At 41.7% G+C, this 26,284-nt stretch overlaps 1 protein-coding gene and 1 long non-coding RNA gene across 6 annotated transcripts in view; one reads left to right on the top strand and one right to left on the bottom strand.

The window, feature by feature from the left end:
- CNNM2 (cyclin and CBS domain divalent metal cation transport mediator 2) overlaps positions 1 to 24,560 on the bottom strand; it is a 171,400-nt gene extending 146,840 nt beyond the window's left edge. For 2 of the 5 annotated variants that reach the window (XR_002338750.1, XM_005657454.3), the window contains exon 1: positions 21,761 to 24,553. Coding sequence is in view for 3 of the 5 variants with exons in the window: in XM_005657454.3 (XP_005657511.1) it covers positions 21,761 to 23,381 (1,621 nt within the window). In the remaining 2 variants the exon portion in view is untranslated. Of the gene's footprint in view, positions 1 to 21,760 lie in introns of all 5 variants that reach the window. The other 3 variants (XR_002338751.1, XM_001929238.6, XM_001929243.6) reach the window with 3 other exon arrangements.
- LOC110256779 lies at positions 4,269 to 6,581 on the top strand. Its single transcript, XR_002338756.1, has 2 exons — positions 4,269 to 4,709; positions 6,422 to 6,581. It is a non-coding gene; the product is annotated as an uncharacterized LOC110256779 (long non-coding RNA).

The following is a 26,284-nucleotide window of genomic DNA, read 5'->3' as shown; positions in this document are numbered from 1 at the left end:
ACATATGCAACATTTTCTTCTTATAGCCACACCTGCAGCATATGGAAGTTCTCAGGCCAGGGGTCAAATTGGAGCTGCAGCTGTGACCTACATCACACGTTCGGCAATGCCAGATCTCTAACCTATTGAGCGAGGCCAGGGACCAAACCCACATCCTCACAGAGACCAGGTCAATGCTACAATCTACCAAACCACAATGAGAACTCCTCAAACATATATAATTTTTATTCATCAAAAATAGTCAAAAAATTTTAATTTTTAAAAAGAAAATAAAAAACAATTAAAAAAAGAAAGACAGGACCAATGTAACAAGGCAAAGGAACAGCACATAAGTGGAAGGTAAGGAGCACTGTGTTAGTATGGCTGGAGCTTGAAGGATATGGGAGGGGCAGGGCAGGAGAGGAGACTGATTTGCCTCTTTTGAATAAGTGAATAAAAAAATGCTTGCAAAAGGAGGAGTTCCCGTCGTGGCGCAGTGGTTAACGAATCCGACTAGGAACCATGAGGTTGCGGGTTCGGTCCCTGCCCTTGCTCAGTGGGTTAACGATCCGGCATTGCCGTGAGCTGTGGTGTAGGTTGCAGATGCGGCTCGGATCCCGCGTTGCTGTGGCTCTGGCATAGGCCGGAGGCTACAGCTCCAATTCGACCCCTAGCATGAGAACCTTCATATGCCGCGGGAGCGGCCCAAGAAATAGCAAAAAAGACCAAAAAAAAAAAAAAATGCATGCAAAAGGAAAACTAAAGTATGCTTCCTTTCTACTCGAAAAAAAATGTATACTCTATTTGAGGTAATATATATTTGCTTTGTGTTTTGTATTATGAAGGGTCAATCAGAGGCAGCTAGAAATAGCATTGGATTAAGAACCATGAAATCCAGGTTCTAATCCTAACTTTGTCACACAATTGCTCTTGGGCAAAACCCTTAATATGCATCTGAAAAAATAAGATGTTTGAAAAAAGATTCACTACTATCTCTTCCTATCTCAAACATCTATTTTCACACTAGAATGATGAAGGAATAGATTAATAAAGACAGAAATGGACAAGAGACTTTGCAGAATAATACTTTTTTAAAAAGATGCCAAAACCATTGGATAAAAATTTGTGGGGGGCTTGGGATATATCAAGATGTCACCTCAAGATATCACCCCACAGCTTACGCATTAATTATTAAGGCAGGAAGTTATTTCACAAGGTAGTATTCTTGCTGGGAAAAAAAAAAAGATTTAAATTGATTCTAAGTATGAAGGAAAAAAATCAGGCAAATCCAGATTGTGAAACAATTGGCCTAGACTCCAAAACTGTCAATGTCATGAAAGAAAAAAAGAAAAGGGGACTATTCCATATTAAAGAATACCACACTATAAATCAACTATAGTAAAAAAAAATAATAAAATAAAGAATACCACACATGAAAAGATGCCCAACATCACTAATCATTGAGGAAATGCAACTCAAAACCACAATGCGCTATCACTTCACACCTGTCAGAGTGGCTGTCATCAAAAAGCACATAAGTAACAACTGTTGGTGAGGATGGGAAGTAAAGGTAATCCTTACACACTGGTGGAATGTAAACTGGTGCAGCCACTTTCAAAAAGAGTATGGAGGTTTCTCAAAAAACTTAAAAATAGAACTACCATATAACATGACCCAGCAATTTCATTTCTGGGTATGTATCTGAAAAAAACAAAGAAACACTAATTTAAAAAGATACATACATCCCAATGATCACAGTAGCATTATTTATAATTGCCAAGACTTGGAGGCAACCTAAGTGTCCATTGATAGAAGAATGGAAAAAGAAGATGTGATATGTGTGTACATACAATGGAGTACTACTCGGCCCTGAAAAATAATATTTTGCCATCTGCAGGGATAAGGATAGACTTGGAGGACATTATGCTAAGTGAAATAAGTCAGAGAAAGACAAATACTGTATGATATCGCTAATATGTGTAATCTAAAAAATACAACAAACTAGTGAATATAACAAAAAAAGAAGAAGATCCACAGATATGGAGAACAAACCAGTGGTTACCAGTAAGCAGCAGCAGGGGAAGAGGCAGTATAGGGGGGTAGGGAAGTGCAAGGCAAAAACTACTGAGTGTAAGACAGGCTCAGGGATGTATTATTGTACAACATAAGGAATACAGCAAACACTTTGCAATAACTCTAAGTAGTTACCTTTTAAAAAATGTATAAAAATAATAAAAGAGGAGTTCCCATCTTGGCAATGAATCCGACTATGATTGAACCATGAGGTTGCAGGTTCAATCCCTGGCCTCGCTCAGTGGGTTAGGGATCCGGTGTTGCTGTGAGCTGTGGTGTAGATTGCAGACGCGGCTCAGATCTGGTGTTGCTGTGGCTCTGGCGTAGGCTGGCAGCTACAGCTCAGATTCAACCCCTAGCCTGGGAACCTCCATATGCCGCAGGAGCGGCCCCAGAAATGGCAAAAAGACAAAAAAATAAAAATAAAAATAAAAATACTAAAAGAATATATATATATATATATATATAAAGAACACTAAATACATCAGACAATTAAATGACTATGGATGAATATCAGATGATATGTTGGTATTGGTATCAAATTTCTTTTTTTTTTTTTTTTTTTTGTGTGTGTGTGTTTGTTAGGACTGCACCTGCTGCAGGTGCAGGGTAGGGGTCGAATAGGAACTGTAGCCACCAGCCTACACCACAGCCACAGCAACGCTGGATCCGAGCCCCATCTGCGACCTACACCACGGCTCACAGCAAAGCTGGATCCCCAACCCACTGAGCGAGGCCAGGGATTGAACCTGCAACCTCATGGTTCCTAGTCGGATTCGTTAACCACTGAGCCATAATGGGAACTCTGATATCAAATTTCTTGAGTGTGATACTATGATTATTTGGGAGAACATCCTTATTCTTAAGAGATCCATGCTGAAGTATTTAGCAGTGAAACAGCATAATATCTGCAACCTACTTTCAAATGGTCAGTTAATGGTTCAAGGGGAAAAAAACCATATATATACACACATATATACATATATGTACATATGTATTATATGGAAAAAGAGACTAAAGTGGCAAAATAGTAACAATGAATTTAGGTGAGGGTTATACAGGAATTCATTGTACTATTACACTTTTCTGTGTTGGAATTTTTTTCAGCATAAGTTACATGGGAGGAGAATGAGCAAAAATTAGAGAATTAGGTGAATATTAAGAGAGGCACTATGAAAGAGTCAAAAGTAGCAATTTAGGGACTAACGAGAATTAAGAGGAGTTTCCGTTGTGGCTCAACAGTAACATAACAGACTAGTATCCGTGAGGATGCAGGTTTGATCCCTGGCCCTGCTCAGTGGATTAAGGATGCAGTACTGCCATGAGCTTCAGTGGAGGTCACAGACATGGCTCGGATCTGGTGTTGTTATGTCTGTGGCATTGGCCTGCAGCTGCAGCTCCAATTCAAGCCCTAGCCTGGGAACCTCCATATGTCGTGGGTGTGGCCCTAAAAAAAGAGACCAAAAAAAAAAAAAAAAAAGAAAAGAAAGAAATAGTGGTACTAATTATATAGGATATAATTATAAATTTTTTAAAGATCAGCAGAGATCTTAGGGAAAAAAACAGCATTTTAACAATGTGTCAAAGGCACATCAGCGTCTTAGGCAGAACTAAGTGTCTTTTAGGAGAAGAACACCAGCATAAGTGTGCTTGCCACAGTATGTGTACATAGAAACACTTATACAGATGTAAATATAGACATCTAGACAGACAGACATATACATATATTCCATATATGCAATTATGAGATGCCCTTTTGAACAGAAGGTACAAATATGGTCTAGAGCCAGAGGATAAAGGGCTGTGCAAACTCTGAAAGGGTCTGGATTCTGTACAGTGGGAAAAGGGAATTCTTGGAGGTTTATTTTCTATTTTCCCCCTAAGTAAGTTATGCCTGCTTGCTTTTGGGAGAAAGCTATCATCCTGTGCTTGGGTGCTCACATTTGGGATTCTAAATAACTCAACCTGAGGAGAGAGGAGGAACTTCACGTGTCTTCTTTGCAATAACACAATGCTTTGGGGTCCTTTTTGGCAGGGAGAGTTGGTAAAGTGAGTAACACAATTTTTTCCGAAACTAAGCGTGGATAGTTTGACAATGTTAAGTTTGGGCCCAATGTTTAACCTTGGAATTGCACCTTAAAAACTAGTAGAGTAATAGAATGTTCTATGGTGGCCAGATGCCCACTGAAATGCGTAAGGACTTCCAGAAGACATCTGAGGGAGCAGGTCTGTGAAGTCAGTATAGCATTTTGACCTGGGAGGCCCAGAGGCCCTCTCAGGGTGCCTATGGGGTAAAAACTTATTATCATGACACTAAGATATTATTTGGCCTTTTTTTTTTTAATCATTCTCAAGTAGATTTTCTAACTGTGTAGCAATGAATGGAAAGCAGATGCCCATGAGAAGCTAGAGGTTCTTAGGAGCCATGTCAGTTTCTAGTGCATTCATGAATGATAATAAAGATGACTATGTACAAAAAAGCAATGCCTGCTTAATTTGGAAAATATAGAAAAGTATAAGACAAATATAGAAATCATCCTAGCTTTATTATTAACATTTTGGAATATTCCCCATCAGCATTTTATGTAGCTTTTTTGTTTTTGTTTTTGTTCTTGTTTGTTTTTTGCTTTTGAGGGCCACACCCAGGGCATATGGAGGTTCCCAGGCTAGGGCTCCAGTTGGAGCTACAGCTGCCAGCCTACACCACAGCCACAGCAATGCCAGATCCGAGCCACCTCTTCGACCTACACCACAGCTCATGGCAACACTGGCTCCTTAACCCACTGAGGGAGGCCAGGGTTCAAACCTGCAACCTTATGGTTCCTAGTGGGATTCGTTTCTGCTGTGCCATGATGGGAACTCCTGGATTGTACACTTAAAAATGGTTACAATGGTATATTTTGTTATGTGTATTTACCACAATTTTTTTTGTTGTTTTTGGCCGCACCTGAGTGAGGCAGGTGAAATTTCCCTAGCCAGGGATCGAGCCTGCTCAGCAGCTGTGGTCTTAACCCACTGGATACTTAACCTGCTGCACCACTAGGGAACTTCCTATTTACCACAATATTTTAATAAAAATTTATAACTTTTAAAAATACTTTTAGATGAGCACCTCTATGTTTTAAGTTTTACATGCATTTCTGACAGTTCCTGAGATCAGATTTCTGCAAGTGGACCTACTAGACAAAAAGGAGATGCAAAGAGCATCAGGTTCTTAAGCATATTGCCAAATTACTTTCTAGGAAGACTATACCAATCACACCACCATTAACATTATAAAAAAACAGTGCCTGGGGAGTTCCTGTTGTGGCTCAGTGATTAATGAACCCGTCTAGCATCCATGAAGACACAGGTTCGATTCCTAGCCTCGGATCTGGCATTGCTATGGCTGTGGCCTAAGCTGGAGGCTACAGCTCCTATTGGACCCCTAGCCTGGGAACCTCCTATGCCTCAGGCGGGACCCTAAAAAAGACAAAAAAAAAGAGTGCCTGTCTCACACTCTCATTAATACTCACTTCGGCCATTCAACAATATTTACTGAGTATCTACGTGCTTGGCCCTGTTGTGGGTCCTAGAAATACAGCTGGGAACAAGACAGACCTGCCCTCAAGGAGCATATGTGCTGGTGCGAGAGACAGGCCAAAATTTTTTTTAATCAAAAAAAAAAGCAAAAGATATAATATCGTTTGGGATGAAGGACGAAAAAAATAAATAAGGGAAAGTGATAAGCACTGCAGGGGAAGGGCTGAAATTTTAGATAGGAAGGCCATGGACAGTCTCACTGACTTGGTGAAATCTGAGTAGAGATCTGAAGGAAGGAAGTGAGCCATAAAGCTGTGTGGGAGAAGGACATTCCAGGGACAGGGAACAGCAACTACAAAGGCCCTAAGGCAGGCCTCGAATGCCCGCAGTGTTTGCGAAATAGCCCGAAGGTCAATGTGGTTGAAATAGAGTCGGGAAAAGTAGTAGGAGATGCAATCAGAGAAAGGGTCATCAGGCCTTGATAACTGTACATTATCATTTTCTTTTTTCTTTTCAATTAGATTTTATCATGGTAAGAATGCTTAACATGAGATCTAATAAAATGTTAAGTGTACAACACAGTACTATTTAACTACGGACACAGTGTTGTAGAGCCAACATCTAAAACTCATTCAGGAGTTCCCATCCTGGCTCAGTGGTTAACGAATCCGACGAGGAACCATAAGGTCCTGGCCTTGCTTAGTGGGTTAAGGATCCCATGTTGCCATGAGCTGTGGTGTAGGTCGCAGATGAGGCTCAGATCTGGCATTGCTGTGGCTCTGGTGTAGGCTGGCAGCAACAGCTCCGATTAGACCCCTAGCCTGGGAACCTCCATATGCTGCAGGAGTGGCCCCAGAAAAGGCAAAAAGACAATAAATAAATTAATTAATTAATTAAATAAAATAAAACTCATTTGGCTTCTTTTAATCACTTTTCCTATCCTGGCTATTTTGATAGGTTAAAAAAAAAAAAAAAAAAAAAAAAACAATGTATTAGTCTGCTTGAGCCGCTATAACAAAATACCAGAGATGGATGGCATAAACAATAGACATTTATTTCTCGTAGTTCTGGAAGCTGGGAAGTCCAAAATCAAGGTGCTGGCAGATTCAGTTCCTGGGGAGATCCCTCTTCCCAGCTTGAAGACTGCTGCTTTCTTACCACATCCTCACACAGTAGAGAGACGGTGATCTCTCTCACTCTTCCTCTTTTGAAAAAGCCACTAACCCCATCATGAGGGGCCCCACCTTCATGACCCGATCTAACCTTAATTACCTCCCAAAGGTCCCATCCCCAAATACTATCACATCAGGGATCAGGGCTTCAACATATGATTGGCAGTGAGGGTGGGGGAACAGTTCAGTTCACAAAAGGTAATATTTTACTATTTTAATTACAGGAAGTTTCTGATAAACTGGTAAAATGAAAATTATGTTTAAAGAGGATGAATTTGGCCAAAGCATACTTGATGAAATAGAAAAGTAAAAGAAGCAATCTCGGAAGTTTTACAATAATCAAGATGGATACGGTTGATTGATTCATTCATTCAAAATGCATTTATGGAGCATGGAAAACAGAGTAGGCACTGAATGAGGCACAAATAAAAGTGACTAAAGTTGCACTAGTAGAAGCAAGAATGGGAAGAAAACAATGTATGAAGCATTTTCAAAAAATGTCAATTAAATTTGGTAACAAGATACGGGGGGTAAAAAGCATAAAGTTCCTATGTATTGCAAGTTACTTGAGAACAGGAAATATATTTGTCATCTTTGCATCTCATGCAGTTCTTTATTACGATACTGAATACAGGGCTATGGATTAAAAAATGAGTCAAAGAAAACTTTCTAAACATAGGAAAAGACCATGGAAGATAAAGACAAAATCCTGGAGAATGCTCAGTTAGAAACAAAAGAAAGAAATCAGGAACCTAAAATGAAAAAGGAAGGAGTCAGAGAAACGGAGGAGAAACAAGCTCTTGGGCTTGCAAGAGCTAAGCTGGATGCGAAAAGCAACAAAGGAGTCAAGGAGGGAGGAGGGATGACAACCAAGATGTGGATTTGACAATAAAGGAACTCACTGGTTGTGACAACCTGAAGCCAGACTATACAGGATTAAAGATGAAGCCAAGGGCAAGGAAAAGGAAGTAACTACCTATTCCTTAAGAAATCTTGCAGTGAAAGGATAAAAGAAAAATAGGTAATGAGTCCTTAAGACATAGAACTCTGCCAGAAAGGCCTACATTAACCTCTGCATGTGCAGTAAGGCTAAGGAAGCTTCAAGGAAGGATCTGCAGCATGCACCCTAGTGTGGAGGCCCAAACAACCGGGTGGGTTGAAGGAATACAAGGATGCTTCTATCTCTACCATGTATGAAGAGGCAGCAAATCTCCACAGTTGCTAATAACCGCTGGTTTGGGAAGTGGCCTTAAGCAGTCAGAGAAAGTAATAGCTGCAGTGAGAAATGGTTTGTCAGATTTTGGCTAAAGTGAGCTAAACCAGCTCAGTTAAGGTTATTTTTTCTGTTTGGTCTCACCGTGTTAGAGGCTCTTCTCAAACATCCAGAGATACTTGATTGTCCATTCATATTTAAGAGGCATATGCTTAAATGCTGCCTTGAGAGTCTGTGTCAACTAATGAGCTTCACCACAAAGTAACCACGCCAAAACTTTTATGTATTTTTAAATATCAAGGAACTGAGTAATAATAAATGCACCTGTCTAAATGCATGGGACTGTTTAAGAACACTACTGTGTGTAAGAAAGCAAACACCAATTTCTCTTCCTAAAATGTTTGGTTTTTCTTGAGAAGTTAGAGAAAAGGAACAGAGGCAAAATTCATTATCATTATTTTATCTCATTTGAAAACACACGCTCTAGGAAAGATGCCTAAATGACAGCTAACTTATCCTATAAATAAGTACAAAACTGTTTCTGCATACATTCAGAAAAAGAAAGTCACACCATTGTCTCTGAGATAAATGATGCATAACAGGTGTATAAATTCATAGGAGTATGATCAAATAAATACCTGATTCTCATCAAAGTTAAAATGTCTGTTTATTGTAGGAAATGTATAAGATATTTTAAAATATACTGAATTTCAAGCCTGTATTGTTCCAGAACAGTTCTTTATTTTATTTTTGTCTTTTTAGGGCCACACTTGAAGCATATGGAGGTTCCCAGGTGAGGGGTTGAATCGGAGCTGTAGCTGCCCGCCTACACACCACAACGTGGGATCCTTAACTCACTGAGTGAGGCCAGGGATCAAACCTGTGCCCTCATGGATACTAGTAGGGTCTGTTAACCACTGAGCCACAACAGGAACTCCCATTTCTTTATTCTTTTGTCAGTTTTTTTTTTCTTTTTGGCCCCCTTGAAGCATATGGAGTTTCCAGGCCAGGGATCCTTAATCCACCTTGCCGGGCTGGGGATGGAACCTGTGTCTCAGCACCCCAGAGATATTTTGTCCCTTTTTAATAATTATTACTGGTTTTACAGTGATGATTCTATAGATAAAAGGAAGCATCAGTTTCCAGAACCTCAATATCTCCAAATGAGAGGTATCTGGGGATGACAGCTTTATGCTAAAAGTACAAACCTAGGTGAAACTCAACTGTTTCACCAATCTTGTATTTAATATGGGCAATCAAGTAAGTATCAAACATTCCAGGCAGTCCAGACACAAATCTAAACCGGATTTTGTCAAATGATAACATGTTCTAAAAATAAATACAGCATTCCCCCTCGTGGCTCAGTGGAAATGAATCTGACTGGTAACCATGAAGATGCAGGTGCGATCCCTGGCCTCACTCAGTGGGTTAAGGATCCAGCGTTGCGGTGAGCTGTGGTGTAGGTCACAGACACGGCTCAGATCCCATGTGGTATAGGCCACCAACTCTAGCTCCAATTCAACCCCTAGCTTGGGAACTTCCATATGCCATGGGTGCGGCCCTAAAAGAAAAAAAAAAATTCCAGCTCAAAAACCTAAATTCCTTTTTTTTCCACACACAAAATTAATTTTGCTAAGCTGCTGTGCATGCACATGTGCACACATGTACGCAGGTCCAAATACACATCTTGTGGGTTTGTGGGGTTTAAAATGCTATTAGTCATTCATCCCAAATACTAGGGATTCCCATGAGGGGGATAAAACAGCACAAATGACAGCATGGCTGCATTATGACAAAATATTCCATATTTCCTAAGGGAAAAAATGGATGGATTTCACCTAAATACACTGAATTTCATTTAAATACCTAAATCTGTGGTTCAAGTTATGAAATTTACACTTATAATAACATTTTAATGGATTTCATTTCCTCCCAAACATTACAAAGTACATGGAGTTCCTGCTGTGGTGCATTGGGTTAAGACTCTGGCTTGGCTCTGGAGGTACTGGTTCCATCCCTGGCCCAGGGCAATGGTTAAGAGCACTGCTGCTGCAACTGTGGTATAGATTGAAGCTGAGGCTAAGATTCGATCCCTGGCCCAGGAACTTCTATGTGCCAAGGGGGCAGCAGAAAAAGAGAAAAATGGAAAACAAAAAACATGATTAAGGAGTTCCCGCCATGGTACAGTGGATTAAGAATCCGACTGCAGCAGCTCAGGTGGCTTCGGAGGCATGGGTATGTTTCCTGACCCAGTGCAGTGGGTTAAGGATCTGGCGTTGCCACAGCTTTAACATAAATGACAGCTGCATCTCGGATTCAATCCCTGGCTTGGGAACTTTCATATGCCATGGATGCAGCTATTAAAAAAAAAAAAAAAAAAAAGCTTAAAAAAAACAACTTGAAGCAACATAGAAAAATATACTTCCTCCTTTAAAACCCACCATCGGAGTTCCCATGGTGGCTCAGCAGAAACCAATCTGACTAGCATCCATGAGGACGCAGGCTCGATCCCTGGCCTTGTTCAGTGGGTTAAGGATCTGGCATTGCCAAGAGCTATGATGTAGGTCGCAGATACAGCCCAGATCTGGTGTTGCTGTGGCTATGGCGTAGGCCACCAGTTCCTAGCCTGGGAATCTCCATATGCCTCGGGTGCAGCCCTCTAAAAAAAAAAAAAAAAAGACAAAAAAAATTTAGCATCCATAAAACCCACCATCAAGTGGTAGTCATGGTCAATTAACATTTTGGTAAATGTCCTTCCAGCCTTAGCAGGTAAATGTATGTACACAGGAACAAGGAAATAAAAATTAACAACTTAAGCAGATGGCCCACACAATATGATTATAATAGTATTTTACCCAATGGATTTGCTTGCAGCAGTATCTCACCCCCTACCCCAAACAATCCCATGCCCCTAAAATATAACCACTCTGGAGCAAGAAAAATATCTCTGCTCAGCAATCAACTCTACAGAGACCAAATTATTCCTGCCACGCTTTACATCAAGGTGGTAGACTAGTGAGTGTCTAAAGGAAACAAATCTTGAAGGAGATGAAAGAATGTGTTGTCTTGTTCTAGCTGTTTTTAAAGTTACCTCTCAAAACCTGCTCAAATATTTCCGTCTCTTGCATGATTCTCAGGACTGCCTAAGCCCCAAATGCCATTCTGCAGAGGCTCCAAGTTGAGTCAGCACATTGCTTTTATGATTGCAGATGGGCAAATGGAAAAACTGAGGCTTTGCATACTCCCATAAAGATCAGAAGATGCCCTCAGTCTGTCTTTGCTAGAATAGAAAAACATTCTCCCTCTCAGATTACTAGTTCACCCCCCCCCATACATACATACACACAAACACACGCACACACACAAAGGAAAAGAGTTTTAATTTTCTCTCTTCTGGTTACCTGGTACCCAAAAACCTCAAGGATTATACCGACAATGGCACCATGAAATGGAGAGTGATTAAAAGTCAAGCTTTTTCTAGTCTCTGTAAAAATAACCCAAAGAAAACATTTGGTACACTTTACTGTACATCCGAAATTGACAGCAAATGGTAAATCAACTATACTTAAATAAAAAAAATTTTTTTTTTTTGTCTTTTTGACTTTTCTAGGGCCGCTTCCTGAGGCATATGGAGGTTCCCAGGCTAGGGGTTGAATTGGAGCTGTAGCCTCCAGCCTATGCCACAGCCACAGCAATGTGGGATCCGAGCCGTGTCTTCGACCTACATCACAGCTCACGGCAATGCCGGATCCTTAACCCACTGAGCAAGGCCAGGGATCGAACCTGCAAACTCATGGTTCGTAGTCGGATTCATTAACCACTGTGCCACGACGGGAACTCCAAAAAAAATTTTTTTAAAGAATGTAGATATATGTATGACTGGGTCACTGTGCTATACAGCAGAAATTGGTACAACATTGTAAACCGACTATATTCTAATAAAATTTTTTTAAAAAGGAAGCCCATCTGTGGGATGGAAATCCTGTGAAATCAGATTGTTATGATCATTATACAATTACAGATGTGATAAATTCATTTGAGTAATAAAAAAATTAAAATAAAATAAAAAATAAAAATAAAAAAAGGAAGCCCATAGTAAAACCGCCTGGAAAAGAAATGCCCTACAAAGCCATTTAGATATTAAGCAAACACAGCCGTTTCCATGCTCATCTCCTAGCCCAAATCCCAAGACTGATACAAAGCCACTCAAAATATTTGATAGAGACAGATGAACTGTTAACTCCTAAACTCCAGTCAGCTATATTTTTGGTCTCTTTGACACATTTCATACAGGCTATTTCTTTTTTTTCCCATATATAATCTGAGATAGAAAAGGTGCTCCTTCCTATCGAATTTCCCAAAGAATGACAATGTGAGTAATCAATAGGGCTTCACTCTATACATTAAAAAGTGGCAAGTAAAAACGTCTAAAATTTTTAAAAGGGAGTTCCTTTTAAAAATGGCTCAGAGGTAACAATCCCAACTAGTATCCATGAGGACACAAGTTCAATCCCTGGCCTCACTTAGTGGGTTAAGGATCCGGTGTTGTTATGAGCTGTGGTATAGCTCACAGAGGTGGCTCAGATCCTGCATTGCTGTGGCTGTGGCATAGGCTGACAGCTGCAGCTCCAATATGACCCCTAACCTGGGAACTTCCAAATGCCCTGGGTGCGGTCCTAAAAAAAGAAAAGAAGAGAAAAAAAAAAAAAAAAAGATTGCAAATACACTGAAAAATACAAAACATTATTGAAGGAAGTGAAAAAAGCCTAAATAAATGGTAAGGTTTCCCATATTCATGGATGGAAGATTTAATTTTGTTAACACTGCAATACTCCCCAAATTAATTTAAAGATTCAATGCAATCTCTATCAAAATTCCAACTGCCTTTTTGTGGAAAGGGACAAGAAGATCCACAAAAAATTCAGGAAATGCAAGAAATTCTGACAATCAAAACCATCTTGAAAAAGAACAAAGTTGGGAAATTCATACTTCCCAATTTCAAAACTTACTACAAAGCTGTAAGAACCAAAAGAGTGTGATACTGACATACAAAGACACAGATCAGTGGAAGAGAATTTCAAGTCCTGAAATAAACTCTCACATTTATGGTCAATTGACTTGTTGACAAGGATGCCAAGACAATTCAATAGGGAAAGAGTAGTCTTTTCCACAAAAGGTGATGGAACAATAATCACATAAAAAAGGATGAAGTTGGACCCCTACCTCACACCGTACACAAAAATCAACTCAAAATGGATTAAAGGCCTAAATGTAAAAGCTAAAATTATGAAAATTTTAGAAGATAACATGGGCATAAAAGTTTGTGACCTGGGATTGGGCAATGGTTTCTTAGATATGACAATAAAAACAAAGCAACAAAAGAAAAAAAAAAAGTGGACTTCATCAAAATTAAAAACTTTTCTAGAAAAGCAAAGATTTCAATCACAATAAAAAGGAAAAGAAAAACCTACAATAATTAGCCACTTTAAAGATTTCAATATCCATAACAACTATGAGCACAGATGGCTCAAGGCATCTCTCTTGACTTGCACTCTTTGGTCTAGAGAAAGGCCAAGAAAAACGCTGAAGAGTTGATAGGTCATTATATACAAATAATGGTTAACTGAACACCAAGTGCCAGGTACTACTAGAGCATTTTCATATTCATTATTATATTAATCCCTATGAGTCAGAAAATATCCCATTTTACAATGGAAAAAACTGAGGCTTAAAGAGGCTAAGTTACCTGTCCAAAGTAGATCCAGGAAGAGCACATTTTTCTTAAACTTTATGCTAGCAGGTGATCCCCACAGGATATAAATTCAAAAAAAGAAACACTCCTGGCCATGATTATTAAGTCTACAATGGGGAGATGGTATGGAGAAAAGGGAACCCTCCTACACTGTTGGTGGGAATGTAAATTGGTGCAACCATTGTGGAAAACAGTATGGAGCTTCCTCAGAAATCTAAATATAGAACTACCATATGACCCAGCAATCCCACTCCTGGGAATATACCCAAGCAAATCTCTAATTTGAAAACATACATGCATCCCTATGTTCACAGCAGCACTATTCACAATAGCCAAGACATGGAAACGACCTAAATGTCCATCAACAGCTAAATGTATTAAGAAGATGTGGTCAACAGATATAATGGTAAGCTACTTGGTCATAATAAAGAATGGAATAATGCCATTTGCAGCAACATGGTTGGAACTAGAGATTCTCATACTAAGTGAAGTAAGTCAGAAAGAGAAGGACAAATACTAAAAGATATCATGCATATGTGGAATCTAAAATATGGCACAAATGGACCTATCTACAAAACAGAAACAGCCTCACAGACATGGAGAACAGATTTGTGGTCGCCAAGAGGGAAGGAGTGGGATGGACTGGGAGTTTGGGCTTAAAAGATGTCAGCTCTTACATTTAGAATGGATAAGCAATGACACATGGCACAGGGAACTATACCCAATCTCTTGGGATAGAACATGACGGAAGATAATATAACAAAAGGAATATATATGTGTATGACCAGGTCACTTTGCCATACAGCAGAAATTGGCACAGCACTGGGAATCAACTATACTTTAATTAAAAAACAATAACAAAAGAAACATTCCACCTAGATCTGACACCAAGAGGGGGTTAAATCTGAAGAAATGGAGATATCACCGTCCTGACAGCAGTATTTATGACCAACAGTAGCAGCATTTATGATAACTGGTATTTATGACCAACTGATATAAAACAGGGGGAGAGTAAGCCCCCATTATTGCCATCAAGCCCTCCGCCTGTCTAGTAAACTTAGCATCTCTAGAGAGTGCTTATTATTGATCACCTAGCTCCCCCCTCCACAGCCTGCCACTCCTAAAATCCCTCTCTGTGGACATTCTGATGCCAATGATGTGATGTTGAAAGATGATGTGATGTTGTCTCTCCTTTTCAGTGTTGGTAGGCTTTGGGGTGTGTGTGTGTTCTGAGAAAAAGCAGATGGAAAGACAGTACTAAAAATGTATTCACTCTTAGTCATCCATTTCCATGTATTTAGTTTAAGAACTATTCCTTATATGACAAGTAAGTCTTACTGGAATTGACGCTTACTACCAATAAAACATATGCATTTAGAGGAAAGGGCCCCTTAGAAAGAAACATACTACCTTATATGTACCTAAGGTACTATAAACATCTAAGGAGAATCCAAAGGTTTGCTCTAAAAAGTTTAAGTAGTTCAAAAGCAAATAAAACCATAACATATCATGTTGGTTCAGTCTACTTTGTGCACTTTCCTGGTTAATAATATTTTAAATTGTGTTTAGGATTGCTAATAATTAAAATTAACCAGACCCTCAGACTAGTTTGGAAGGTTTCCGAATTTAAATAATTCAGAGGCCCTTTGAGGGGATGGGGCAGGTGCTACATAATCCCCATAAAAACTAAGAGAAAAGGCAGAACAAGGTCCTTTCCTGTTTCATCCAGATCATACTAAGTCAGAGCTGGTATTCAACTACGGTGTTCCCTGACCTAAAAGGCTATGCTCAGGCTTCAGTGATCTTAACACCAATAACCTCCAAACATCAGACAGAATCCTCTATAAGAATACGGCTTACATCATAAAAAAAAAAAAAAAAAAAAAAACCTAAAAAAAGGGGCACATAGGTGCATGAATGGGACACGTGCTTCAAATGCTTTGATGAATATTTCAATGGAAACTTTACAGACATAACTTGAGCAAAAATTAAAAGAGCCAAAGACTCAAATCCAGTCTTCATTACTCTCACAGAAGAAATAACCAAAAACAAAAACAAAACAAAACAAAAAAAAACCTCACTCAAGGATATCTAAAGTTAAAAGATTTTTACATTTTACCTGAGGTTTCGAATGACCTAGATATCAATATCGATACCTAGTTCCTATAACACACTCATAGTCCAACCTTACCAGAGTAAAAACAAAAAAACAAAAAAAAACTTGAGTCAACCAAAATAAAATGGGCTCACACATTCAGACATATTTTTGATGTAACAAAATGCCTGTCTGCAGCACTATTCACAATAGCCAGGACATGGAAACAACCCAAATGTCCACCGACAGATGATTGGATTTGGAAGATGTGGCATATATACACAATGGAATACTACTCAGCCATAAAAAAGAATGACATAATGCCATTTGCAGCAACATGGATGGAACTAGAGAATCTTACACTGAGTGAAATGAGTCAGAAAGACAAAGACAAATACCATATGATATCACTTATAACTGGAATCTAATATCCAGCACAAATGAACATCTCCTCAGAAAAGAAAATCATGGACTTGGAGAAAAGACTTGTGGCTGCCTGATGGGAGGGGGAAGGAGTGGGAGGGATGGGGAGCTTGGGCTTATCAGACACAACTTAGAATAGATGTATAAGGAGATCCTGCTGAATAGCATTGAGAACTTTGTCTAGATAATCATGCTGCAACAGAACAAAGGGTGGGGAAAAAATGTAATTGTAATGTATACGTGTAAGGATAACTTGATCCCCTTGCTGTACAGTGGGAAAATAAAAATAAATAAATAAATAAATAAATAAAACGGAAAAAAACCAAAACGCCTGTCAAAGATGACTTGAATCTTGAATATCAAAAATACTGACATCAAAATCACGAGACAAAAACAAATGGCAAACCGGAATATTTGCTTTTTCCATGATGTTGCTGCCCTTCACTCTAACTTTAAAGTACCCTGAGCTTGGAACCAGAAGGCCTGCTTGTTGGAATGGAAAGAACTCCATTCCAGAGTCAGCAACTCAGGTTCCAGTCCTGCTGATGCTGCTAGCTAGGTAAGGAGCCCTATACAAGTCACTTAGCTTTCTCTCCTCAGGCTTTACTTTCCTTACTTAAAAGGTTAACCACCAATGTTTCCTAAACTCACCTAATCATACCATGAGATCACCTAATGATCTCATGGTAACTGTTAGCAGTATGGGTTCCAAACTCCCTTCCCTAGAAATTCTGGTTCAGGAGGTCTCTGAGTAAGGCTTAGGACCTAATTCTTTTTTTTTTTTTTTTAAATAGTTGATTTACAATGTTCTATCAATTTCTGCTGCACAGCAAAGTGACCCAGTTCTACGTATATATACATTCTTTTTCTCACATTACCAATTTCTTAGTAAGTGATCCAGGCAATTCTTATCATCTGATGTTAAGTTTCCAAACACTGGATGAGATGAGCCATGAGCAGCCTTCCTGCCAGTGCTGATTCTATACTATCTGGATAGTTCATAAATGATGCTCTAAAGCTTTACAAAGGTAGTACTACACGGAACTAATGAACATATAAGATCACAGAAACGAATATATTCCACCCCTCCACCCCAACATCATTCGTACCTTTGAACATCAATAAAAATTCCTCCTAGATTCGAGGCAAGTGGAACACTTTATTTGATGAGGGAAAAAAGTTTTAAGTATTAAACTCTCAGCACATTAATATGGAAAGACTTGTGTTATAGGAAGAGAGAACTGTACACCTAAAATTTTCAGTGAAAACAATACATTGCATCTTCCCTTAAAGAACACTATCTGAGGAGCCTGTTTCTAGCTTTAAAAAAGCTAGAAAACAGGTTGGTTAAGTCTAGCAGCTATAAAGCAGCCTGACCTGCCATAACGGAATGCAACTGCTACAAAGCTAAAAGAAATAAAGCAAAACCAACAAAAGACTGGGTGGCTCAGAGCCCACAATCCTTTGCTAAGAAGGTTCCGTCAGGTGTGTGGACAGCCTCCAGGGTGTTCTCTGCGCACAAAGGCAGTAACCTTTAATTTAACTTTTCCTTCCCATTGGCTATTTTGCTTTAGATGCCTTTCCTAAAATTCTCATAATCCATTCAGGGGATTTCCTTTTACTCTCTTTTTTAGATTTATAAGTAACTACAAAACTAACAAAAAGAAAAGAGAAAGACTGATGGAGTGGAGCACAGAGTGGGCAGGGCTATGTGGGATGCTCAGTAGCAACCATTTATCACAGAAGAGGCAAATGAGGAGTTCCTGTCCTGGCCCAGCCAAAACGAATCCGACTAGGAAGATGAGGTTGTGGGTTCAATCCCTGGCCTCACTCAGCAGGTTTAAGTACCCGGCGTTGCTGTGAGCTGTGGTGTAGGTCGCAGACGCGGCTTGGATCCAGCATTGCTGTGGCTGTGGTATAGACCAGCAGCTGTAGTTCCGATTAGACCCCTAGCCTGGGGACCTCCATATGCCGTGGGTACAAAAAAAGACCAAAAAAAAGATGCAAATGAAATCAAGATTAAAACAAAAACCTGGGTTTGGGTCAGCCTTGCAACGCAAACTGATATGAAACTAAGAGTGAAACGCTGCTACATATGTTGGCTGTTAAGAATAGCTGTAGAGTAAACCGCTTGCAGCAAGCATGTGAGCACAAAACACTGTCGAAGAGGAGTTCCCTTGGTGTCTCAGAAGGTTGGGGATCTGGCAATGTCACTACTGTGGTTCGGGTTCGATCCCTGGTCCAGGAACTTCCCCAAGCAGTGAGTGCAGCAAAAAAAAAAAAAAAACCTGTCAAAGTGAATCTTGATGCTTGACCTGGAAATGCTGGAAACAGAATTGTTTGGATTTAGGATCATACAGGCCTAAAATTACTTTAACAGCAAAAATAGGGACACCAACTGTTAGGTACAACATCACAGATGCACTTGGTAGAAGGCCATATATACAGTTAAATATATGTCTGTGTCTGTTGCTCTTGACAAGCTGGGAGGCAATGTTATGACCAAACCTCACACTCAATTAAAATAGCGATGTAAAATCAGGATCGAGGGATCAGCATAATAGAATGGTTAAGAGTACACATTTGGCTGTCACACAGAACTGAGTTAAAAACCCCAAATCCACAAATTACTGAGTGACCTTGGGCAAATCATGTCACCTAAGCCTCGATTTCCTCATTTATAAAATGGAGATGATGCTTCATTCACTTTGCTGTCAGGAGATGGAAACAAGGTGACTCGTGTAAAGCACTAAGCCCAGAATAGATAAGTAAGCTAACTGTAAAATTAGCATAATTATTGTCTTCCAACCTCAAGTAAAGCTATGAGTTTCCTAGTAGCCAGGCAAAAAGTCTGAATCATTAGAAAGATGATAATTACATACAATACATAAAGGTAGCTTTTCCTTTCTTTCCACATTACAGAAAATTTCCCCCTCCTTAGTAAAAAGTCAGACTTATGATGTAGAGCTGTATCCAGGAAAAGCTTTAATGCGGATATCTTTAATTAGCATGGGTAATTTTCAATGAGATCTGGATTAAGGATCTAACTAACCAGTTTGGGGAAGTTACAATTGGTACTGTTCTGAGAAAGAGGAAAAGAGAAGGAAAAAAAGCCTTCAAATCATCCTACACAGCATTATTCAATAGAGAAAAACAATAGAAGGTTGGCTGTTGACATTATTTCACAACTGAATTAGAAAAATGAAGGAAAAAAAACAAGTGAAATATTTTAACTAATACAGAAAAAAGAACACAGCTCTTAAAGTGATCAAACTCATCAAAAAAAGGTCAAGAAAGGGAAAATGAAGAACCAACTATTACCATAGCTGAAGTACCACCCACTCAACTCTACCTTTTAACAGCATGCCTTAAATGATTAAGCCATGGTCCCATTTGCAACCAACTGTCTTTACCTGTTCTTCCAAATATGTCACTGGCTTGAATGTACTTTTAACTTGTACTGTCTTCTTAACAGAATACATCATTCTGGTTACAGCCAAAAATAAAGTCTTGTGCATTTTTTTTAAGAATTCATGAAGAAATATTAGTAATTCAATCATTTAAAAAATATATTTCCAAGGAAATATACTATGAGAGGTAATTTGGGGAAGAGGAAAAGTTCCTAGTGAAAATAAATCAGAAAAATAGGGTAGGCAAAATGTTCAAGGGCAATCAAAAAGGAAGTTTAAAATAATACAAATTGTGACATTTTGATTTGGGGCAGGATTCATAAGTTGTGAGGTGCAGAACTCAATTTTCAAAGGAAAAAAGAAGTGAAGAAAAGATTTCAGCAGGGAGTACACACCAGCCCTATCAATCCATCAGTAGATATGCAAAAATTCTGAATAATAATAATAATAATAAAAATAGAGACTATATTATCTGAATCAATGTTGGGAAATTTAGCAACAGAAAGAAAATAAAACATTCCAAAGGCATTTCCAAACATTTCAAGATTTTTTCCGTATTACAGATACTACTGCAAAATGGAAGAGACTAGTTAGGTGCACTAATTAACAATTTAGTAGTTAAAGAATAATGGCATCCCAAAAGAAGCTGTCACCTAGCGATAATGGACATTTTCTCTTGACTGTTTTAAGAATCCAGAAGAATCTCCTTCTGCTTTTAAATGCAAATTACCACTCTCTGAAGCACATTCTGCTCTATTCCTTTATCTGAAAATTACTGCAATGTGATCCTGTTCCAGAGAGGACACCCATTCAGGCAGGAAAATGGAATTAGGACAACGACACTCTAGGTTCAGATCATCACATCCAGTGAGCTGTCATCACTTACATATGACCTTTTTCCGTGTCGAGACCCCTATCAAAATTCTATTTGAAGAAGGAAATCCTAGTTTTGAGGACTATCCGGTCATTAAAGGTTACATACACATCTGAATACATGAACCTGCACCAGCATCCTAACAATTTACAACCTCAGGGTCCCTTGGCTTTCAAATAACAAAACTAGCTATTTACTGGAAACTTTTTTAAAGGCAGAATTTCAACGATAATAGGATGTGTTGCCATTTACCTGTTTATTGCATGGTTTAAAAAAAAAAAAAAAAAAAAAACCCACAATGCAAGAAAGGTGAGCACATCACACTCAGCACTTCTCTTCCATCTTAAAACTCCCTGGAACAGTGAGTGGTGACTTGGAGACGTACTTCAATTTGATGTACTAGGTGTCCAAAATGAAAAAGAACACTTTTAAACCAGAAAGACTCATAAAACAAGAAATTCATTCCATTGTTAAAGATCCAAGCTTTCCACCAGAATCACACTTGGTTTGGGAAATTTTATTTATTGTCAGGTAAACAGAAACAAATAGTGAAGAAAGCTGGGCAAGACAGAGCGTCATAAAAGGTTAACTTACCTCTAGTCTTTCCAAGTTATTGATTAACGAATAACTTTAGTCTTTAACAAACCCTCTCTTCCAGCTTAGGCAATTCATGCAAATGAGTGAATTTTTTTGGTGCTACCTGCCTTACCCCACCCCATTCTTAAAAGCAGACCCAAATCTCTGCCAGAGGTCACCAAACAACCAGGAACAGAAGCTACTGAAAATGTACTTCCAATCTCTGAAAAACGTCAGTGATTATACTGGGTTTAGAAAAGCTATTCACTCGTTTTCCAAATGCCTGTGATTAGTATATGTCAACCAAATGGCATACCATGGCATCAGCCCGCACCTACTTTCATCTACCCACTCAGAATTCCGGCAATGAATGCAGCAGACCTCTCAAGACCAGACTGCAGGGGAGAGTATCATGCACAGAAAACAGAAAGCCTGCTTTCCGATATGGGGAAAAGCAAGTGCTGGCAGTCTTGTGCTTTTAAAGAACCTAGAAGCCTTACTAGTTCAATCCATCCCCAAATCCATGCCACCCTTTCAACTTTGCAATTAAAAGAGAGGAGAAATTCCGGTCAACTCGCCTAGGGGGGGTTGGTCTGAGGGTAGAGGACTCGAGTAGGGAGGAGGATGGAGAGAGAAAGAGCAAGCCAAGGAAAGATAACAAAATTTCCCACCTTTCTTAAATTCTTCCAGCATAGCGTCCAACTTGGTGTCATTGAAAACAAAGTGCAAGGGGTGGTTATAAAATTTAGTGATGGTTTTCAGGGGAGTACAGTCATCTGGATCCACGAAGGCCAAGTCTTTGACAAAGAGGAGGTCCACGATGTTGGAGCGCTCCCCCTCAAATACTGGAATGCGAGTGTAACCGCTCTCCATGATCTCTGACATGGTGTTGAAGTCCAGAATGGCTTCGCCGGTGATCATGAAACAGTCCCGGAGGGGAGTCATCACGTCCTCCACGGTCTTGGTGCGGAGCTCCAGCGCCCCTTGGATGATGTTCAGCTCCTCCTTAACGAGGTCGTTGTAGGGATCTGTGACCCGGAGCATCTCCAGCAGTTTTTCCCGGTTGTAGACGGTGCCTATCTCCTGGCCCAGGACGCAGTCCAGCAGCTTGCTGACCGGGTAAGAAGCGGGGAAGGTCATCATCATGAAAAACTTGGTGAGGAAGATGGTGTTGGCCCCTACAGCCAGGCCATGCCGGGAGCAAATGGCCTGGGGTACGATCTCCCCGAAGATAACGATGCCGATGGTGGAGACCACCACCGCCACGAGGCCTGAGCCCGCGATGTCGTCGAGCAAGATGGTGAGCGTGGTGTTGACCAGCACGTTGCCCAGCAGCAACGAGCACAGCAGGTAGTTGCCCTGCCTGCGTACGGGCTCGATGCGCTTGGCGTAATTCTTTTCCTTTTCTGTGCCGCAGTTCTGCACGATGCGCAGCTCCATCGGATCTAGGGCCATGAGTCCCAGGTTGAGGCCGCTGAACATGCCCGATAGGCAGAGGAGCAGCGAAATGAAGATCACTTGCAGCCAGAAGGGCAGCAGGAACTTCTTCTCCTCGCCCACGATCATCTTGGTGTCCTCGCCGTCGTGATAAATCCAGGTGGTCTCGGCCCACGGGGGCGGCGGGAGTCCGGCCACCCCGGAGCCTCCCTTGCCCCCGACGGCGCCACCCGCGGACCCCGAGCCGCCGGCGCCCAGGGCCGGCGTGGAGAGCGACGTGCACAGGTAATAGGACTTGCTCTTCTCCATCTTGCGCAGCGGTTTGATCTCGATTTCAATGATGCCCGATGTACGCCGGTTGAGAATGATATGAGGCAAGATGATGATATCTGATGTGCGGATGCCGCAGCGCTGGGGGCCGCTGTCCGGCTCCGGCGGCGCGGGTCCCCCCAGCCCGCGCTCGCCGGGGCTGTGGCGCCGCCGCTCGTGCTCGGTGAAAGCAATGCGGGACCATGTCTCGTTGTTGATGTTCTGTCCGTACACTCGCAGCTTGACCCGGGTCCGCTCGCTCACCCGCAGCGCCCCCCCTTCCATGAACGACACGTCGTTCGTGTCCTCCAGCCGCAATCCGATGATCACCGTCTCCTCGTTTTCGCCCGCCGCTGCACATCCACCCGCGCTGCAGCAGCAGCTCAGCAGCAGCAGCGGCAGCAGCCGCCCCGCTGCCGCCTGCAGAACCCCCTGGCCGCGGGCGCTGAGGCTGCGGCGCGCCGCCATCTTCCTAGTGGGCAGTGCTGCGGCTGCCGGCCCGCCCGCCATCTTTACTTCGGGTTCACAAGCGCCACAGCCAATCATAGGGTGGCTGCTCCAGCTGCGGCTTCATTCTACCCACCCGGCGGCACGAGCGCAGGCACCAACCCCTGGGGCGAGACTGCAAAGCACTGTTCGCATCCACTGCTTAGCAGTCCGCCTCCCTGACTGACACTGACTCCGCCTGGGCCAGCTAAGGAACCTGGAGGTTCGCAGGAGGGGGGAATGGATGGGGGGCGCGCCAGCCGCTCCTGCGAGAGGCAGGCCGGCCAGCCAACCACGAGCGCTTGCCCACCCTCCCAGCCAGGGGGCTGGAATGGGGGTGTGGCCGTGAGGGGCGCCGCGGACCAATGGCAAGGTAAGTGGGTGGGGAGATGAAGGCCAGAGTCCTCCCAGGCACGCCAAGTTTCCAGCTGAAAGGCGCGTGACTCTTGTGTATGTGCGAGGAGAGGAGGTGTGGCCAGCTGGAGCCGAGAGCCAGTCACAGATGAGAGCTGTAGGAAAGGGGGCGGGGCCCCCGTCCGGCTGCCAATGAAAAGAGGCCATCCGCGAGACCGACGCTCCGGCCTCAGTAGTAGATTCTGGCCCCGGGGTTTGGTTCTACTTGCACTGCAGTCCCGCGGCGCCAGTTGCCGGATTAGCGCTACACCAAGCTGACGGCTCCCATGTGCTCCGTGCAGGTGCAGAGAGGACTGCGCCTTTCTGCCTGCAAAGCCCGAAAAGCCTACTAGGGACGGCTTAAGGTGCACATTAACCTAAAGTGCATCCGAGCTATCGGCCGTGCTCCCCTTCTTTACTTGCGCTCGCCGCTCCGCCCGGGGGTAAGCCAGCACGCTCAGGCCCACTCTGCTGGAGCCTTTGGCTTATCCCTAAGAGACGCGCGCTCTGCAGGTCACGGTCAGGTAGCGCCACCTGCCGGTATTTTATGCACCCTGCAACGCTTTACAGTTCCACCGCAAACCCCAAAAGGAGTGCGGGAGATGGGGGAAGTTAGAGTGAAGTGGTTTCCTATCTTCCCAGTTGTTAAGAATCCCTTCATTTTCTTGCTGAAAGTATATAATCCCTGAGCCCCATTCCATACTTACTGAAGGAGTAGGACCCAGGAATCTGTATTTCTAACGCACTGCAAAACATGTGGGAAATGGGAGGGGGCAGACATCCTAAGCAGACTCAGAAAGGTTCTTTTTTTTTTTTTTTTGTCTTTCTGTCTTTTCTAGGGCCGCACCAGGGACATATGGAGGTTCCCAGGCTAGGGGTCTAATCGGAACTGCAGCCGCCGACCTACTCCAGAGCCACAGCAACGTGGGATCCGAGCAGCATCTGCAACCTACACCACAGCTCAGGGCAACTCCGGATCCTTAACCCAAGGAGCAAGGCCCTGAATCGAACCCACCACCTCATGGTTCCTAGTGGGATTCCTTAACCACTGAGCCATGACGGGAACTCCCAGAAAGATTCTTTCTTCATCACACCGACCAAACCCTAGCTAGTGTCATTGGTCACTTGGGAGAAAAAAATCCTGAAGACCTAGGACTCCCAAGCCCACTCTGTATCTGGAGATGTGGTAGGAGGGTAGCTGCCAAATTGGGTTTTTTTTTTTGCAATATAAACATCTGAAAGGGTTTATTTCCTTCCTTCCTTTCTTTTCTTTTTTTATTCTGCAAGTACATTTTCTTCCCCCTTTTTTTGGCCACGCCCACAGCTTGTGGACATTCTCAGGCCAAGGATTGAACCTCCACCACAGTAATGACAGGTGCCACTGCAGTAAAATGCTGGATCCTTAGCCTGCTGCACTACAAGAGAATGCTGGATTTTGTGTTTTGTTCACTGCTGTATCATCCGGGCCTAGAACAATGGTAGATGCTCAAAACAGTATTTGTAGAACAATGTTAAAGAAATGAAAGAATTTTTATTCTTATTATTTCAAATAATGTCCCAATTCTAGTTTCCAGTCCTTCAGTTTCTGATGTTGCTTCCCCTACCCACAATTCTCACTCTGCTATAATTGAAAAAATGTTTAGATTAAAAAAAACAAAAAACAAAAACAAAACTTGATTCACAGACTTGGCCTGCATTTAGAAAAATGACATTATCAAAGTTTGGAAGAAGAGGAAAATGAAGCTTTTTAGGGATCTATGACAAAGGTCATGGATAGATATGGTCCTTCTAAGTCAGCTAACTGAAAATAGAACTGTTTTAACTTCATAAAAAGTGTGAGCACAAGTGTGTTTAAGTGAACTAATGGGGAAGATGATTAAAAGTTCTCAAATGCTGAATGTACACTTTTGGAATAAGAGTGTGGAGAAGCGGGGTAGAGAGAAGCTTGCTAAACCTACAGACATTTCCTGTGCATTTCAGAGAAAGCCAGAACAGTAAGGAAAGTGTGGCATTCAGCAATTTAGAAGCAAGTTAGAAGTTCATAGCAAAATGTCAGAAAGAACCCCTCAAGACAATTGACAATAGAAAATAAACCAAGCTGGCATTTCCCTTTGTGGCTCAGTGGTTAACGACTCCGACTAGGAATCATGAGGTTTCGGGTTTGATCCCTGGCCTTGCTCAGTGGGTTAAGGATCCTGAGTTGCCGTGAGCTGTGGTGTAGGTCACAGGCTGGGCTCGGATCCTGAGTTGCTGTGGCTGTTGCATAGGCCAGCGGCTATAGCTCCGATGAGACCCCTAGCCTGGGAACCTCCATATGCCGCGGGTGCAGCCCTAGAAACGACCAAAAGAAAAAGAAAATAAACCAAGCTCAAGTTCACACATAACCTCAGCAATCCCCTATGTGTACTTGCTGTTCATCCTGGGTGGTGGGGGGACAGGGCCATATTCTTCATATATACCCCAGACACGGAGCAATCTTTTTTGGTAGCAAGTGGGATCTTCCTTCAAGTTGGGAGGCTTTTTTAGCTGGTGTTCCCCTCGTTTTAGCGAGGGGGCTGCTGTGGATGTCT

Source organism: Sus scrofa, chromosome 14, assembly GCF_000003025.6.
Source record: "Sus scrofa isolate TJ Tabasco breed Duroc chromosome 14, Sscrofa11.1, whole genome shotgun sequence".
Classification (NCBI taxonomy): Eukaryota; Metazoa; Chordata; class Mammalia; order Artiodactyla; family Suidae; genus Sus; species Sus scrofa.
Note: the sequence above shows the minus strand (reverse complement) of the source record. Positions and strands in the feature narration are given on the sequence as shown.